Source organism: Peromyscus maniculatus, chromosome X (genome assembly GCF_049852395.1).
Source record: "Peromyscus maniculatus bairdii isolate BWxNUB_F1_BW_parent chromosome X, HU_Pman_BW_mat_3.1, whole genome shotgun sequence".
NCBI classification, from domain to species: domain Eukaryota; kingdom Metazoa; phylum Chordata; class Mammalia; order Rodentia; family Cricetidae; genus Peromyscus; species Peromyscus maniculatus.
Window position 1 is genome coordinate 23,999,649 of NC_134875.1, and position 19,647 is coordinate 24,019,295.

Below are 19,647 nucleotides of genomic sequence, written 5' to 3' on the forward strand. Positions count from 1 at the left end.
CTCTCTGGGTAAGGGCTAGCCTCAGAGGATCTTATTCATGAAGAGTACTTTCCGTCACAGTTCTACTCTGGCACAACCCGACTCATGCAGACATGTTCTGAAACTGGCTATCTGTTTCATTATAGGGAAATACAAAGATTAATACTTTCAACTGGGCTAAGATCCGAAAGTTGAGTTTTAAGAGAAAGCATTTTCTCATCAAACTTCATGCTAATATTTTGGTGAGTTGGTTCCTAATACATTCTATTTTTGTTCACTTGGAAGTTCGTCATTGCTCTAGAAATGATTTGAATATAAATGGTGAGAGGTGCCTGGCCCTGAGGGGTGATGGGCCCCCCTTGTCCTCTATATAAACTGAGCAGAGATTTAATGATGCTTTAACTAAAGGCAAAACACTATGCCATCTGATTTGCACTGCAGAATCAATGATACAATAGGGAAATGAGGCAGCTGGACTGAAAGGCGAGTCTCTGTGGATAGCATTTTTGAGGGATCTGACGAGTCAAATGGGGGCCACCAGATCTAGGAGAAAAAAAATAATTATTGGATGTTCTCTTTTATATTTTATGAAGTATCTTAACTCATTTCCCTTAAGGAAAAATTATTAAACATCAACTACATGCTTAGGTTGAGCAGAACGTGAGAAGTAGGTGTTCATATAAGCAAAATAAGTAATTCTTCCGTGACTGTTCACTGCAGAGGGTAAGAAAAAAGGTATTAGAAAGGATGTTTCAATGACTGACCATGACGGGAACAAACTGTATGTGTATCGACTAACATGGGCCCATAGAAGATCCGGTTTGGATTGTATTACCTGGCTCTTGGTATTATGCAAAGGTGTTCATTCGAATAGGTCATGGTAGCAGACCTAGTGTCAACTTTGTGGGAAGCCTCGGGGCGGGGGCTGCATGCATGGACCTGGAAAGGCACGAGAGGAGGGCCAGGCAGCTCTGAGAGCTGGTGGCACTGTTAAAAAGAGGACTGGGAGCATGCCATGGAGCCTTGAGCCAGTGAGTGTATGTGGTGAGTCAAGATGGGAAAAGCTTGTACTTTAGAACTGTAAATCCAAGTTCCCTTAGGACGTATTAAAATATGGACTATGCCAAGAGAGAAACACAAAGCGCTGTAGTACGAGAAAGTATATAGAGGAAGGTGTATTTCTAGCTGGGATATTGAAAACACTTATATACATTCAATCATCCTTACAGAGGGAATGAAGTCTCCTCCCTCCCCTTTCCTGTTGGTCATTTATATCTTCTTGCCACCTTGAAAAAAGAAGCCCTTTGATATTCATTTTTACCTAATTTACAACTTCCTAAAATGTTTCTGGCAGCAAAGAGGCAAGGCAGAAAAGCCTTTAAGGTGAGGGGAACGTGGAAAGCTTCTTAGACAAGGCTCGGTGTATGAGTGGAGGCAGTGTCTAGTCTTCGGAAGGCTGCTAATCATTTGGTTTCAGAGTTGTGGAGCCTGTGGGGAGCCAACTGGAAAACCAGACACTGCCTGGGCTGCTGGATTAACAGTTTAGAAGGCATTGAGGTTGGAAGGTCTTTGGCATTCTTGCAGGATGTTTTGCTTGATAGAAAATGGTTTATACAGGTGTTGTGCAAAGACACTTTGGAGTTCACCATGGCTAGCCGAGATGCATGCAAGGCTTTCTGGAAGACTTGTGTGGAGTACCATGCTTTCTTCAGGCTTTCCGAAGAGCCCAAATCAAAGCCCAAAACACTACTCTGCAGCAAGGGTTCCAGTTTCCGCTACAGGTAATTACACGCTGCATACGGGAAGACCATGCACACTGCTTCTTTTCAATAACATGGGAAGCAGTGGGAGGAGTCTGAATTCCAGAAGCAATAAAGAATCCATTCAACTCACTTGAAAGATTATAAATATTCCTTACTGTTCATTCTTAGTATGTTGCATTAGGTCAGTATTTACTAACCAAAGGGGTTGGATCAGAATCATAGTAAAGATGTAGGGTAGCAGAGGGTATTTGAAAAAAATATGTATTCAATGAACTTACTGTTTCCCTTAAAGGCAGCTTATATGCAAGATGTGGAAGGAAGGCTGAGCAGCATCCGTTAATGGCATTTAGGGGAAATGACAGAGTGAGCAAACACTGGAGAGGGTCAAGGGATTCAAAAGATGGAGCAATCCTGCACTAGAGGCTTCTCAATACAGTTCCCACCTCAGAGGAATTGAAGTGAGGTAGAATTGAGATCTTGTTACTATTTGAACACACTAGCCTTGAACACCATTGGGAGAAGCTTACAAAACTCTAGTGATTACAAAAATAATTCTAATCATAATGTTTCCACATAAGGGATTTTTCAGACTCTGGAAACCTGCCCTTGTAAGAATAGAGATATTTTAAAAACATATTTTTGATGGAATGTTTCCAAAGTGTGCTCTACAAATTTCTGTCTTCTTAAACAGATGATATTGAGCACATTTTTCTCTTTCTTAATAACCTAAGTTCTTATGAAACTCCCTTCTTATCCTTTACAGGCAGCTGTAATGTGACAATGGCCTTAGGTAGAAGAGGCATGTCAGGCCTTGCCCTTTGGTTAAAGGGCCCCGACATTTTGGGTCTTATTATTGTAACTTCTTTCTGCCTCTTGTGTTTCTCCCAGCAGTCAGCTAGATTTCTTTACTGATATAAGCCTACCTGCAGCAATTTTTCCACTGTTTAGTTAGCTGCTTTGCACCTACCTTGGGTTGGGAATCTAAATAAATAATCTCCTTAGAACAAGCATGTAAAATAAGAGTCAGTTGGTATTTTAAAGGTTTTTTTAAAGCCTATGTTTTGGATAGTTGAAACTGCTCTATCGTTGGTGTTCAGATAAATAGGTATAGCATCAATATGATAGAGAGTCACAAGGTATGCTACTCATTCAGACACTTTAGGCTTCAAACAAAGGTGAGGTTTTCAGGTTTTAGTGGCGCATAGGCTTATGATGGAATTAATGATTTCTGTCTCTTATTTTTGATAGTGGAAGAACTCAAAGGCAACTTTTGGAATATGGGAAAAAGGGGAGGTTAAAGAGCCTGCCGTTTGAAAGGTGCACCCTTTTCCTTCTCTCTTCTCATGCTGATTGCAAGTTGAATTTAGAGACATCTATACTAATTTTCATAATGAGCATTTCAATGACTTCTCTGTTTGGGGATTTCAGGAAACAGTATCCATCTCAGTATCATGAACGGCAGTGCAGGTCATCACCAGACATTCTCTCTGATGTGTCAAAACAAGTAAGGTTTCTGAAAAGCCCTATTTTAGATAAGTATAAGTCATCCAGTCTTCAAACGCTTCTAAGAATATATTTTGCCAGAACCATCCACTGTGTACCGAGGTCACTCCATGTGAGGTTACCACTTGGAGAGGTCTTGGCACAGTTATTCCTGCTAATAGGCCATTTACAACTAACTGTGTACTGTGCACAAGGGAAACCCCTGGTGTTCCAGATACTAATACATTTCTAGGACTTCATAATTTTAAAATTCAAAGCTCTGTTATTTTACCGGTGAAAACCATAAGTCTTCAAGAAAGGTATATGGTGTTGTTGCTTACTTGTGTGACATGATTTCTGGATACAGTTATGCCCCTTGAACTGTAAGATGATGGCTTCATTTGAGACTTCGATCAAGAAACTTGTTGATCACTTTTCTTTGGCACTATCTACAAACATTAATTGTAGGTACCATAAACTCTCATGCCTTCACTCAAGTCACAGATGATTTTTATCCAAAAGGCATCAGAGGGAAACTGATGAAAGGGACCATCTAGATTATGACTCTCTCAGGCCATTCACAGCTCTCCTTTCTACCTTTTATTTACAGAAACTATGGAGGAGGCTGGAGTAGGAACATGAGACTGCAGTGCCTAAGGTCCATATAGCTAGTCAAAGGCAGTCAGGGGTAATCCCACCTATTTCGTTGATATAGCTACCAAACTGAACTGCTTGAAATACAATGGTACCTGCAGGACCCATGAAATGTGGAAGCTAGAAATAGGATGTCACTGAGAATGAAGAATGCTACATATATTTTCTAACATACAACTTGGGGCACAGTATAAGTCATTACATATATTTATCTGCTGTGGAAAAGAACATGGATTTAAATGACTTTGTAAAATCAGCCTTTCATAATAGCAGGTTAACTGTAAGACCCTCCCCAAGGCCAACTAAACAGCTTCTTTTCATCTGATATCAATGTGTCTTGTTTTTCAAGGTGGAAGATCTGAGGCTTGCATACGGCAGTGCTTACTACCGAAATGTGAATGGAGTACACGCATCTGAGCCTATGCTAGACAGCAGGAGGAGGAACTCAGCAGTCGAGGTGACATTTGCAGCAGAGCTGGAGCGTTCCAAACCAGAGGCAGATCCCACACCGCTCCACCCATCCCAAAGCAGTTCCTCTTTCACCTTTGTTTATGCGGATCCTGTCTTTACCACGGACCCTGATCCCATAGACTTCTTTGAGGAACGGAGCCCTCTAAGCTCCTTCCAAACAAACTCCAAGTTTGTGGACAATCACATAAGCACATCTCCTGGTTTCACAAGCAAAGTGAGTCCAGCAAGGCAGCTAACATACACCGATGTGCCCTATATTCCTTGTACTAGTCAACAGGTTGATATTATGCCTCCTCAAGTCTTTTTTTATGTGGACAAGCCACCCCAGGTACCCAGATGGTCTCCAATCATGGCAGAGGAAAGTGTGAGACCAGGCAGCTGTATAGATCCCAGTGCAATAAAACCAGCCAAAAGGAGCCCAAGGAATACCAGGATAAAAAGCTTACAGCAAGACCTTCAAGAACTCCAAGAAGCTATGGCTAGAACTAGTGGTAGGAGCAATATCAATGTAGACCTAGGGGAGGAAGACCCACATTTAGATGATGCATTTGCATATAACCTTCAAGAGCAAACTCCTAAACGATCTCAGAGTCAATCGGACATGAAAACTATCCGTTTTCCTTTTGGGTCAGAATTTAGACCTTTAGGACCTTGTCCTGCTTTGACTCGTAAAACAGATCCGTTTACATGTACATTTGCAGAGCAGGAGTTTACCACAGTTCTAATGGACCAGAGCTCAGCAGAAAGGTATGTAGCTAGTGAGTCCAGTGATTCAGAATCAGAAATTCTTAAACCAGACTACTACTCTTTGTATGGCAAAGGAACAAAGTCACCTAAGGCCCGAATCCGCTTGTCTTCTGGTAGTCTGCAGCTAGATGAAGAGGATGAAGATATTTCTTTCACCACACCAGGTGCTGAAGACAGAACTTTGCTAAAGCCATGCAACTATTTCTTAGCTTGAAAGAGGGAACTCTGTCAATGTACCTGGCCAGTTCCATGTTACTACCTTAGGTAAGACGTAAGAACCTTTTGATACACCGTTTCCTTAGTCCTCTTAATTGATGCCAAGAGACTCTTCTCATTTCAGGCACCCAGCTTAAGAAAGATCAAGTTGCTGCCTCATTCTATGAGCTTCACTCTTGTCTTTCCTCCAAACAGACTCTTGAACATGCCTTCTCCTCCCCAGCACTATGGCAGTGTGAGGGAAGTGTATGACACCACCATTATACATTTCTTTGAGCAGATATAATAAATGAAGAGCCATTCTTCAATGCTGAAGAATGATGATGTGGTTGGTGTATGGACTGGCTTCTAATGCCACTTTGTGATTTAGCAGTCCATGATTATGTTGGTGTTGTGTGTGTGTGTGTGTGTGTGTGTGTGTGTGTGTGTGCGCGTGCGTGCAAGCGCGCACACGTGCTTATGTAACACTAAATTATGGTTTCTCTCCTCATGACTTGTTTGGGACCCAGTGAACAGTCTTGTTATATACTAAGAATGTTAATATACATAGGTGAGTGGCATAGATCCTCTTAGCAGAACATGTTTAGAATTAATAGAAGATTTGACAGAATCTCACTGCTGGATATTCATGGATTAGGCTCATTTCTCAAGCCAGATAATGTGCCTGATGAAGATATGATGTTAATTTCTAATTTCTCTCTTCTTAACTACTTATTATATATGGTAGGAATCAATGTTAACAAGCAAGTTTGTTTATTAATTTCTCCTGCCAGAATTTATTTTTGCCATATCTTGGTTGTATGCATGTAGGCAAGGATCTGAGGTGTTATTTTAATAAAGAGTGATGGAAAATCCACTCAAACAGAAGTTATATGTATGGCCTTCTTTTTGTTTTAATAAAGTCCGGAAGTAGGTAGTTCTGGCCTATAGCTACAGAACAGGACCGTTAGAGAATGGAACAAGGACAGGGACAAGAGAGCATGTATGGCCAGGGTGAAGTGGGAATAAGCAATGGCTGAGACAAAGACAACACTGACACCAGGCTCTGACAGGGAATGAAAGTTCTCATGCTCCTCTTGCCTAATCCTCCGGTATGTCGGGACTTACAGGGATGTGACGTGGTGTGAATCTCAATTCGATTGCTTTTTAAAAATGTTATGTGTATGAGTGTGCATACCATGTGCATGCCTGCTGCCCGTAGAAGCCAGAAGGTGGGGTGGGATCCCCTGGAATGGGAGTTACAGACAGTTGTAAGCTACCATGTTGGTGCTAGGAAGCCAGCCCAGGTCCTCTGCTGAAGTGGCCAGTGTTCTTAAGCACTAAGCAATTTCTCTAAGCCTCAAAATTCTACTTTTGACCCATTCAATATTTGTCTACCAATCCTCCTGGAAGACTATTGAAGAGTTTTGTGATAATCTTAAGTTCAATGTATTTTCAAGACAATGTTAAATATAAATGTCAAATATGTGATGTGGTAGCATAAACAACTTCATATGTAATTTAATAAGAGAAATGGTAGATGACACATTTCTTTATTCTCTACATCAGAAAAAACAACTTTTACATGCTTCATTCCACTCCTTTTTTTCTGTTCCTGGACACAAATCCACTAAGTCACAGACATAGAGTAGTTCTTTAAAACTAAGTATATACTGAAGCCTGACCACCTATACATCATTTATACAGATCTTTATTAGATTTTATAAATTACCTGTAATATTTTCTCCACAAGAAATTCAAAATTGTGTATGTTATATGCTTTTTCTCATCTCATCTTCATTTTTAAAAACTTTGGCTAAATATATATTTTCCTTAAGAACTATAAAGTTCAAATCTGTATGTGATATTTTATTAAAATGGTAATTAGGGAGATCATTGAATTGGTTGTCTGAAGACATTTTTGTTAAGGTAGGAGACAGAAATCAGGATATATGTGTTCAGCTATAAGTAGAGTCAATTCTTAGTAACTTTTCATTTCAATGGAAACCTTGGTTACGTTCTAATAATAAAAGGAAAAGGAAGAATATTTTTAAACAATTAGAATAACTAATCAGACCAACTCTCAAGAAAACAAACATCAAGGATCATAAAATTTAAATATTTATTTTTTTAAATCCCCCAAACACTGAAGTATGCTTCACCTAGAAACAGTCTACAGGACTAAAGCTATAATGAGTAAGCAATACAAGTTGTATTTGGGATGCAGCTATGGGGTAAGGTTTTACACAATCAATTGATGAACTTGTTGATTTTATTTTTACAAAAATACGAATGTAATCCATGATTCAAGTCACACAATTATTTGTAGAGCATTGTGGAGAACAAAATGTAATTGAGTTTCAATTACAGAGCAGATGAAAAAAATCTAACCAAATCATTACTTCAAAATACAGTCAAAGGCAAGCAACTGTTCCAGTATAGGCACCAGTGACAAGAATGTTCTTAGCACATGACATTACATCTTCTCAAGTGTCTGTATTTCTTTTTTCAAAGAAGGGATGTAATGGCCACTTCAACTAAAAACTGTATTGTTCACTTGTACAACAGCTTTCTTGTAATATTTGGCAGTTTTCTAGATACTTTAAAAATCATTTGTGCAAAAATCAAATGCACAGATACAAACATTAAAATCTTAACTGTTGAAATTAATCAGTACCAACATGTCTACAACTATGAAACTATAGCCCCAGATCAGCACTTAGGCAAGCATAATATATATATTGGGCTAAAAAAAAAGGATATTATCCACTTAACAGTACCATAAATAGAACTGAAAATTAACTGTACAGTCTATCTTACCTTTGCATGAAGAGAAATGATCGTGCCCTATGGTATTTTCATATGAGCTAGACAATGTTCACTTAAATACCCTTTCAAAACTGAACACACTATGCTTATGTGTGGATAATTATAAAGAAAAACGTATAAATAGTTTCTACGAAAATGCGTTACCATGACAAAAGTTGCTGGTGTCGTTATGTTCATACCTATCAATCAGGTATCTACTCACAAGACAACAAGGTAGTTAAAAGGTTTCTAAATCCAAACATGTACTACGTTATTTGAGCTGAAGATTTAAAGATTGAAGCCAGACAAACTCTGCCAGTTAAACCAAACCTTCATTCTTGGCTAAATGAGATTACTTTAAATGTCTAACCATGTTAAATAAGGGTTCATTGCTCCTTCCGTGTGAAAGAGAAGATAAAAACACCAAGAGGTACTTCTTTTGCTACATGTTGCCTGGAAATGCTTCAAACACAAGGTTCTCAAATGTGATAAATGTGGAGCTGCTTGGAATCCAGAACACCTCGCTAGAAAAATCAATACTTTTCTAGGTGTTTTATCCAAGACCTTATTAAAAATATTGGTTTTAAGAAGGTATGTCTTATTTCTACCTCCCTACAGTCATTTTTAGAATGTTTACATAAGAAAAAAAAGAATGTTTTTTTAAGCTTGATGATTTACAGATGTTCAATATTTAGGATGACTTTGAAAAACCTGTATGTTTCATGAGTGTACAGTTAACTAAAGATTGAAAATCAAACACTATTCATTCTAGTAACATAAGAAATAATGGTAACTAAAATTTAAAAAAAAAACTGTATCTCAACATTTACTACAATACAGGCAAAACTATAGTATTAAAATTATTCCTTACAAAATAATCTCTTTAAAATACAAAATGATAGCCACCATCACAAAATAGTTGAATAGCTTCTCCTAAATCTTCAATGTCGCAAAAATCCAAAAGGCACCTGGAGCTCATGGGTTAAGCATTATTAAGGTTGACATAGCTTTGGTGGCTTTCTCTGGGTCCATATGACGCAGAAGCCAACAATAACAACAACAAATTTCTTAAGAGGATTCATCAGCAGAACACCTATAAAATTAAGAAAAGTATAAATCAATGTTTATTTTTAGTTAAGTCATCTATAGTTCTCACTCATGAACTCTACAAATGGAGACAAATTATTTCCATTGAATCTTATGTATATGGATGTTAAAAGATGCAAAGATGGTCAAAAATTCCTCTGCATCTGCTCTCACAACTTGCAATGAATCTGTTTGTAAACAAGAAAAGAGATAGGAGTTTCCTATAAGAATCTAGGAGATCTTAAGAATGCTTTAGCTCCTGAGTCCTCAGTAGGCTTTGTTAGATGGAAGATAATTAAGAGGGATTTTATAGGCCACATATTTAGTTTCTCAATTGGCCAAAGAAATCTAAAGATGGGAAAAGAAGAGATATGGGATTAATGTTAAGCTTTGTACAATCATGTTTGAACTCACTTAAGCTAATGAATATATATGTATACATACAAGTCTTGTTTAAGAAAAGAAATTTCAAATCAAATGTAAGAACTTTGTTGAACAAAATCAAACTAGTAGGAGACAAAATAGAAACTGAACACAAAGCCTCTATTAGTGTCTAGATCAGTAGTTCACAACCCGTATGTCACTACCCCTTTGGGGGTTGAACCACCTTTTCAAAGGTTTCGTCTAAGACCATTGGAAAACACAGATATTTGCATTACTATCCATAAAAGTAGCAAAATTACAGTTATGAAGTAACAATGAAGGTAACTATATGGTTGGGGGTCACCACAACATGAGGACCTGTATTAAAGGGTCACAGCATTAGGTAGGTTGAGAACAACTGGTCTGGACTTTTCTCTCTAAATCTTTTAATCAACATTTCATAAGTGGTCTAATGAAGGAACTTTGTTACTGGAAATAATCAGAATAGTGGCATTTCTGCAAATACTAAGAGTACTGCCAAGAATGGAAATAGGCGTAATGTTACATGTACCCAAATCTCATCCTAACAGAGAAAGGACAAAACCCTGGGCTGTTTGGTTCAATAGAAAACTACCTTTCCATATCTAAACATACTGGACTGTCTCAGTGGGTAAAGTGCTTGAGGTCCAAGCACAAGGATCTGAATTCAGATCCCCAGTGCCCATGTTCTTGTCAGGTGTGACTGAGCCCCATACCTTCAGCACTGGAGGACAGAGAGGAGTATTCCAGGGGATAACTTGATAGATTGCCTGGCTAAAAGGAAAAGCTCCAGGTTCAGTGAGAGACCCTGCCTCAAAAATAAGGTGGAAAGCAATAGGGTAACAAATCCAATATTGACCTGTTTCCTACACAGACCCATGTGCAAGATAGCTCACCCACATACACATGTACGTATACAGCACGTACACACACACACACACACACACACACACACACACACACACACACATTTACAAAAAGCAATGTTTAAGATGGGCAAGAAACAACTGTTTTCAAGCATACAACTATTAAGAAACAATTCTGCAGAGGAAAATATGAATGACTGCATCAAAGTAGCCATATTCCATCTTAATAACATCCAAAATGTCAACATAACTTTGAAAATGATACTTCAAACTTACTTTTGAAATTTTTCAATTAATTTCTTCACCATTTTATCTGTGATGCCAGGACAGGCAGCTTCAGCCACAGCAATACTTTTCTCAAGTTCTTCAATTGCCTGGTTTCGGCTTGCATTATTCTCATCCTGCTGTTTAAGCTGACAAAGAAAGATAGCTATAACATTTAAAATATCCTGCCACTTGAGACAGATAGTGGATGCTAAATAACCCACACTTACTTCAGCAAATGCAGGTGTGATTATCATAGACAAACAGCTCAAGGTTTGCACAAGATCTTGCTCCTTTGAAGAAATGATACAGATTACACACATGAAATTAAAATAATCATTCATGGCTTTTTCTAGATATTTGATAACAAATGGGAATCAATTTGAATTCTCCCTTCAAAAGACTCAAGATAAGACTAGTCCCTATGTTTTCTTTCTGTCACAACTTCTCATCCATCAGTCGAAGCCCCCCAACTTCTAGGATTCCAATAGATATCTGGTTCCCTGGGTTTACCTCTCTACATGGAAATGAATTTTAAAAATAACAGTGGCCATTTAAATGACTTCTATGACTTAATTAGGTCACAGTTAATGATAAATGAACATTATTATGCATATAGTGAGGCAGACAGGCATGCAGGAGTATTAAATTCTCACAGTTTTGTACATTATAATCTCATCATACCATTTTTAAAAAGTCTATAAGTAGGGTATGATCAGATGAGAAAAAATTAGAATGATAGGTATATGAAGATGATATGATGAAATCTACTACTTTGTTAAATAAATAAAGTGCTTAGCTCCATATACTTACATCCCCATTCTGTAGTTTCTTTGGATCAGGCTTCTTACGCACAGTGGTGAAACTCCATTCAGGGTGAGTATTACTTTCCCTGCTGGTGGATTCCCTAAAGAAATGCCAAAGATGCTAAGTAATTCGACATGGCAAAAACAGTCAATCTGAAGAGCTCACTGTGTCAGTGTTTACAAACTCACCAGACAACTGACCTCAGTTTCAGGTGAGTACTTGATTTTACCCAAGAATAGCAGCAGTTCTCAGCCCTAAGTGAGCACCCAAACCCTATGTGCATAGCCCTACATGCTAATACTGTCATTCCCCGACGCCTGAATCATGAACCCTAGGAGAATGCCTTGTGTTTTTAAAGTTCCATCAAGAAGTTTTCATGGGTTTTCCATTAAGGTTAACAAGCCTTAGATTGGGCACAAACTATCCTGGTACATTTTATTCATTTCAAATATTGGGCAATTTCTCATAAATGCAGACACCTGAGGACACTGTGGGAAGACCTGCTGCCTTCGTGGAGGTCTACCTACCAAAAGATGAAATCCTGTTACAGCCTTTGGATTTTTCTAATCAAGTTAAGATAAGCACACAGAAGCAGAACTATTAACATAAGTACTGCTATTTTTCAAAAAGACTAACTTGTCCACAGGGTAAAAATCAACCATAAGTAAATAGATGTAGCAGTTCACAGATCAGTCTGATCAGTTTGGTTCGAGACCAGAAAGTAGGAAAGGCCATGAGATCAGTTCTCCAAAGGGTTCTGCAGGTTGCCATCACAGTGTGAGAAAACATTGTTCCTTGTTGCTTCTTGTGAACTAATAGAACACCTTTAATCAAACTGTATTACAAAATTTTGTAATATACTCAAGTATCCACTAGGGGTTAGACCGAGACCATGCAAAAGCAGACTTTTTCTCCTCCAAAGCATGTTTCCAAATTCATTGTATTCCACAGACTGTAAAAGAAACTTCACAGTAGCTGAAGTGGGCCCTCAGAATGTGATTTATAACTTAGTCTAAAACAAGCATACAAGGTCACTGCAAAAAGGCAGAGCGTATGAAAACGGGCTGCCTACATAAAAACAGCAGTAATGTGTACATACGAGTCAGAGCCCTCGGAATCAGATTCATCATCACTGTGTCCTTCTGCCTTCCATCTCTTAAAGCGATCGATCAGTTCAGTCAGATAAGAAGTCTTCTTTGAATTTTTCACAATGAACTTATGTTTCAAAAGTTCTTTAGCTGTAGGGCGCTAAGGCACAGACACACACAAGAAAGAAGGACGCATGACTATTTTGAGGATCTTGAGATAGGTGGTAAAACATCATTTGAATTATTAAACTGAAATCTACAAAATCATATCTATAGACGCAAGGACAATTAAAATGTAATAGGAAAACTGACATTTCTATTTGTTGAAGTGGGTCAAGGTAGCCACTTTAAATTCGCCGTTTTAGCAGCCAAATTTGTTAAAGCACGGTAGACAGATGCTAGGATACCTCATCAGCATGCCCATTAACAAAGCCTTTTCAGAAATAGTGGGACATAGAAAGTAAGCATTTAAAATGCCAAAACAACACTTAAAGACACTTTATTATATTGACTGTAATTTTTTAAAAATTGTGAAAACTAGCAAGATTGCTGTAATTTGGTTATCATCTTCACATCTTATGAATCCCTAATTTTGTCATTATCTGCCCACATCTTAGTATATGCTTTTCTATCAAACATTAATTCTTATTGTCTATAAATGCAAACACCAAGTGCTGTGGGGAATATGCTCCTTTCAGTATTTCATTAATATTGGAATGTTGACTGTCAAAATAAAAATAGTTACATTCAACTTAGAAAAGTGCTCTTGTCTTTTTAATCGCCAAGAATACAAGCAGGGTTATTTGAACAACACCAAGACATATAATAAATGTAGTCAATTCCATCACTAACAGGTACGTGTGTACTTTTAACAAGTAACAGAATGTTCATTAATTATTTCCCCAAATTTTGTCCTTGAAATAGGAAATGATCAGGTAGCTGGGGACTAAGAAGATGATGTCAGGGAAGACAAAAAAGGACCAAGGATCTGGTTAAGAACAGAGTGGAATTAGCAATACAGAAGGAGAAGCCAGCTTTGTGAGTGGATCACAGATGTTTTTCGCATGCACTGTATTCTCCAGCATAGGAAACACCACCTTTGTTAGAAGTAGATGGACAATAGGAAACCAACAGTGGTAATAACAACATATACTCACAAACGATGGATCTTTATTCAGGCAAGCATCAATAAACTCCTTGAAAGACTTAGTAAAGTCTCCCACAAGAGTTGGGGGGTTGTTTTTTGGAATAAGAAATAGAACTCTCATTGGATGCATGTCAGAATTCGGAGGCTCTCCCTTGGCAAGCTCAATGGCAGTAATTCCCAAAGACCAAATGTCAGCCTGAAAAAGAAACAATAACAAAAACTGTTTATCACCTTGAAACTCCTTTCTAGGATGCTGATCCCAAATCCCTGAATTGACATATCAAGAAATGTGAATTGCAATAATTTTAATCAATGGAACTCATGAATTAAAAATTTAAATCTCATATTTTGTACAGTCATAACACTACTTGATTGCTAAATAAATAAACCAGATGAAAGTCCTTGCCTTGAAGAATCTCACATTCCAATAAGAGGGACAGATAAATGAGTGACATAATGTCAGATGGGACTAAGTTCTGTGGGGAAACAAGAAGCAGAATAAGGAAATAATGACCAAAGCAGAGACGGGAGCTCCCTGCTTATGTGGGATGGTTGGGAGAGACAGCTCTGTGCAGGGGGTGCTTACAGACAGTTCATCGGGAGCAAGGCTATTCCAGAGAAAGCAAGAGAAAGTCCTGAGGTCAAAAGGTGCTGTGTCTGAGGAACAGCAAGGCCATGATGGCTGAAGCAAAGATGAGAGCAGTGGAAGACAAGGGTGGCCAGCCAGACAATGGCCAGATCATCAATGGCCCCGTATGTGACTCTAAGGACTGGAGATTCTAGTCCAAGTGCGGTGAAAAGCCATCGAAATAAATAGGGTTCAAATATTACCAACACCAATGGGATTTATAATTAAGAAACAAAATATGACATAATTTCCTTTAGAAGCACTTGTGAAGGAAGGGAAAATTAAAAAGCTTATTGACAAGGCTATAGCCAATTAATTCCATCTGTATAGGGAATACTTTACTTTAGAGTCATAAGCTGACTGTTGAATAACTTCAGGAGCCATCCAAAATGGAGTTCCCACAAAGGTGTTTCTTTTAATTTGGGTGTCTGTCAGCTGGCCAGCAACTCCAAAGTCAGCAAGTTTAACATCACCTTGTTCTGAAAGCAAGACATTGGCAGCTAGGGGACAAAGAAAAACAAAATGAGTATCTCTCGGTTTCTCCAAAACGTGTGTTTTTCTCAGGTTTCTATTGGACTTTTGTATACCTTTAATGTCTCGGTGAATTTTCTTTTCGGAATGTAGATAGTCCAGACCTTTCAAAATCTCCTTGAGCATGGTGGCAATCTGGAATTCATCAAATGGACCAGCACGGAGCTTAAGAAGAAAACACATGTACACTCACACACTTTAAAAAATTTGGAAAAAAAATTCAAAATTTGTATTTTTGAAACATAGGGATCCCTTAATGATTTGAAATAGCTCATTAAACCAACATTTGAACAAATGAGGAGAAAAACTTAAAAGAGAAAAAACAGTAAAAAAAGTCACATCAAATGCTGTGCAGGCTTTTAAATGATGAATTTGCAGGATAGGGCTACAGCTCAGCTGGTGGAGTATGTGCCCAACATGAGCAAAACCCTGAGTTAGATCTCCAACACCCATAAACTGGGTGTGGAGGCACATGCCTGTAATTCCAGCGCTTGGGAGATGGATGCAGGAGGGTCAGAAGTTTAAGCTCATCTCTGGCTACACAGACAGTTTGAGGCTAACCTGGGCTGCAGGAGAGCCGGGGCTGTGTAAGATCTTGTCTAAAGCCAAGCCACCCATATACACATAAATAAATGATTTATCTTAAAAGCTCGGCTAAGCAATTTTCCCGACATACTAGCTCCAAATTCTGAGGGTTCTAAAATTTACATCCAAGATTTAACAAATAGATGCAAATGATAATAGAAGCGCTGTCACATGGGGAAAGGGGAATGAGTCTGTTACTTGAGGAGTACAACTTTGTAAGGGAACAACAGGGACGAACAGAAAGGCTAAGAAGAAGGGCTTTAGGGGTCTGAAGGGAATACACTTAGTGTAGAATATGCATGTGTGCATGCTAGTGTCCTTATGCCACACCACACTATGCCCTAGATAAAAGAAGAATGCAAAAACAAAAAGAAGTCAGCTACTTGAATTTTGTACTTGCTTTTAAACAGTCACTACGTATTAATACTGAACTGGTTTTTCAATCAGACACTCCTAATTTAAATTCAGCCACGAATATAATAACTAAACTATTCAGACTCTCATTGTAAAAAATTCAGATCATGGAGGAATAATATTTTTCTAATAAATATAACACATTTCCCTTTCTTTCCCCACCCCTGTACCAAAGCCAGTCATTCCAACTGGAAGACAAGGAAAGCAATCATTAGGTTTCAGGAGAACTTGTAATGGAATACCCAAAAATCTCTTTAAAATAAATGGTCATTTTAAAATTCTGGTACCTCATAAAGCACAAACAGTGGACTGTACAATATTATTACAGGAAGGGTGGGAAGCTGAAGTCAGAGGGAGGTAGAGTTCTGTTTGCTGGAAGGAGGGGAGAGGTGGTACAAATCATACATTGCCTATTTTGCCTCACACTGGGAGGGATTCACAGCTCTTTGGCACCTTGAGTATTTCATCTTTCCATGAATGCCATATTTATTCTGAATAAAGGGCACTTTTATGTCAAAATTTAACAGCCTAAAATAGACCTTGTACTCACTATTAAGAGTGGTCTGGGTATAAACTGTATCCTCCAGGGATGTCTGTAATTCAATAGATCCCGTTCCTAGGTAACATTATCTATTTACTTTCAAATCTATCAACTATCTCAATTTTATTTTAATGTAAAGGTTAGTGATTAACGTGATTCTAAAGGTGAAAATGAGACGTTATTTTATTGATGGCTGGCAAAGAAATTCTGTGGAACTACCAAATAACCGAAGGACATACATCATATGAGTTAAGACTAGAATTTAGTACATAATCATAAAACATCAGCAGGGCCAGAGGCATACTCTTGGTTACTTAAGAAATTGGGCAAGGACAATTTAAGGGCACCGACTATCATTTTGAATGGTTTCTAGGTTCCTAACATAGAACTTTTAAAACATTTCAGTAAGAACAACAAAAAGGATCTTAAAGATTCATTACCATATATGATATATTTTAGGATTAGTTGAAAATTCAAAGTAAAATTTCAACTGGAGGTTGAAAGGGAGTGGGAGGGAATATTTTGTGGTGGGGGGAGGGCAGGAAGGAGGAGAAGGATATGGGATGGTGGGTGTGGGTGGATTTTTCTGGACCATTACCATACCAAAAATGGCCTCAAAACTTGTAGTACACACATTTCCCAAGGTGTGCTGGCAGTCAGGAAGAAAAGAAAACAAGGTAGGCTAGAAACAGAAGGAATGTCACACAGATGGAATAGAAGAGGAAATGTTTGTTTGCTTTGCTCTTTTAAAATTTCAAATACAACCTTGGGAGATATAATGCCAAGGTCTTGGAATGCTTAACTGAAACTGCTCTGCAACATTCTAAGCCTCTGCCCCAGAGCAACATACCTGCCTCGTATAATCTGCCTGGGTTTGAAAGGAAGGAGATGCAGAAGAGGGACAATTGCTCTTTTAAAGACCCTGCACTTGTGGGTTTAAGGGTTTTCCCTACATTCCTTTCACTTCCTGCCAGTCCCTAAGGCAGCATGCTACAGTAGGCCTTCTTTTACAACTAGCATATTGTTCCAAGCTTCTTTCCATGGTGCTCATGCTTTATCCTATTTATCCCATTATGTGTCTTTGTGCAAGACAATGGAAATGTTTTAGAAAGAAGCAGTAAATAATAAATTCCATAAAATTGCATCTAATATGGTCCAAGTCTGTTCATCTACAACAAATGACCTTCCTGGAATAAGACTCTGGAGGTGTACAGTGTATAATCCTGACAATAAATCATAATTCATAGTCTCACATTATTCAATTAGTAGGGTGCCAGTTTGAATTGAGAAACACTCTGCTCAGAATCCATCTTGCTTTCTCTTGCTACCCTACAACAAATTCTTAGAGAACCAAAAACAATTACATTCATCTGTATATGACTATACATTGAAAAGGAGCAACATGTTTTCTCAGTATCTTCTATGCTGTATAATTAACCCACGGTATTGTCAATTTTATTTTATTTTATTTTTTTTTTTTTGGTTTTTTGAGACAGAGTTTCTCTGTGTAGCTTTGCGCCTTTCCTGGAGCTCACTTGGTAGCCCAGGCTGGCCTCGAACTCACAGAGATCCACCTGGCTCTGCCTCCCGAGTGCTGGGATTAAAGGCGTGCGCCACCAACGCCCGGCAATAAATTTCCTTTTTTTTTTTTTTTTTTTTTTTTGGTTTTTCGAGACAGGGTTTCTCTGCGTAGCTTTGAGCCTTTCCTGGAGCTCACTTGGTAGCCCAGGCTGGCCTTGAACTCACAGAGATCCGCCTGGCTCTGCCTCCCGAGTGCTGGGATTAAAGGCGTGCGCCACCACCGCCCCGTCAATTTTATTTTTAGGTAGAAAAGCAGAAGTAGACATTTCTAACCCATTTTCTTTATTTAATTGAACATATGAGGAGAGTAAGTCACAGAGTGACTGACATGCTCAGTATCTGTGAACAATTTAGTAGAGCTGGGGATTAGACCACTAGTCTTTTAATCAATATGGTGCTGACTACATTTTAATTCATTAAGTTTATATTAATTGCCATTTGTCTTATTATGAAGAGGCAAGAAGCAATATGAGATAAAGGAAGTATGCTTGTTTGACTCAGATATTACATTAAACTGACCAAACTATGAGTAGGGATACAGATTAGGGTTGCTAGCTCGGATTGTCCAGCAGTCAATGGATCACATTACTGTTAGTGAGTGCAGCTTTCCCAGTGCCTGTAACATAGGTAAAAGATGCGGTGAGCATCTTAGGGGAGCCAACAAAGTAAGTGGGGCACCTGTAAAGGGCTGTCAGTATTTAAGAATGGAGCAACTGCAAGACCCTGTGCTACGGGAATAGGATCATTAACGTTCAAGAAGAAAACAGAGCTTAAAGTCACATACATGAACACTTTTTTTCTATAAGAAACTGCCTCCCTGGAAAGGACAGAGAAATAAAAAGAGAACCCTAGATAAAGGAGAAGGTCAAGGAAGAATGAACAAACTGGGCAACTGCAGAAGCTCCCATGAATTCCTAGGAGGTGGGGCTCTCCATTGAGTTGAACTGGCATTTCTTTGGAATGGTTTAAGTATGGACCACCCACCCCATAAACAAAATCTCTCAGATACCTTTCTAGTCATAACATTACCTGAAAGTTTAAGTCATTGGCAGTCAGGGCTAAGGCTTTTTTGTTTTTTATTTTATGTGCATTGGTGTTTTGCCTGCGTGTATGTTCGTGTGAGGGTGTTGGATCCCTTGGAACTGGAGTTACAGACAGTTGTGAGCTGCCATGTGGGTGCTGGGAATCGAACCTAGGTCTTCTGGAACAGCAGCCAGTGCTCCTAGCCACTTAGCCATCTTTCCAGCCCCATCACTTTTGTGGCAGGATAGAACTTTAACACACAAAAATAAATGTCCTTTATATATTCCAATAGCAAACATGCTGAGAAGAAAGCAGAGAAGTAATCTCATTCACAACTGTTTCAAAGACATCAAATATGTTATAATTTATATACCTAACCCAGGACATGAAAGAATTCGACAGTTAACATTTTTAAATATTGAAGAAGGGATATTTTCAAATATTAAAATATTTTCAATATTGAAAATGGTAGAAGATGGAAATCATGTTTAGGAATATGTATTCATATATATGTACCTATATGCCTGTAACAACAACGACTGAAAACAGAGGCCATGGCCTGAAAGGGAGTAAGGAGGGGTATAT

At 38.4% G+C, this 19,647-nt stretch overlaps 2 protein-coding genes across 4 annotated transcripts in view; one reads left to right on the forward strand and one right to left on the reverse strand.

Moving 5' to 3' along the window:
• Positions 1-6,830, forward strand: part of Frmd7 (FERM domain containing 7) — a 43,050-nt gene extending 36,220 nt beyond the window's left edge. Inside the window, exons 11-15 of the mRNA XM_006995348.4 lie at positions 126-221; positions 1,597-1,760; positions 2,991-3,059; positions 3,171-3,246; positions 4,228-6,830. Of these exons, the coding sequence (XP_006995410.3) occupies positions 126-221; positions 1,597-1,760; positions 2,991-3,059; positions 3,171-3,246; positions 4,228-5,310 (1,488 nt within the window). The 3' untranslated portion in view covers positions 5,311-6,830. The remainder of the gene's footprint in view (positions 1-125; positions 222-1,596; positions 1,761-2,990; positions 3,060-3,170; positions 3,247-4,227) is intronic.
• A 569-nt stretch (positions 6,831-7,399) lies between these two features.
• Stk26 (serine/threonine kinase 26) overlaps positions 7,400-19,647 on the reverse strand; it is a 67,616-nt gene continuing 55,368 nt past the window's right edge. For all 3 annotated transcript variants that reach the window (XM_006995346.4, XM_042269127.2, XM_076562667.1), the window contains 8 exons: positions 14,975-15,083; positions 14,730-14,887; positions 13,770-13,955; positions 12,624-12,772; positions 11,531-11,624; positions 10,948-11,010; positions 10,730-10,866; positions 7,400-9,192 (listed from right to left, as the gene is read on the reverse strand). In XM_006995346.4, the coding sequence (XP_006995408.2) occupies positions 9,168-9,192; positions 10,730-10,866; positions 10,948-11,010; positions 11,531-11,624; positions 12,624-12,772; positions 13,770-13,955; positions 14,730-14,887; positions 14,975-15,083 (921 nt within the window). In that variant the 3' untranslated portion in view covers positions 7,400-9,167. The remainder of the gene's footprint in view (positions 9,193-10,729; positions 10,867-10,947; positions 11,011-11,530; positions 11,625-12,623; positions 12,773-13,769; positions 13,956-14,729; positions 14,888-14,974; positions 15,084-19,647) is intronic.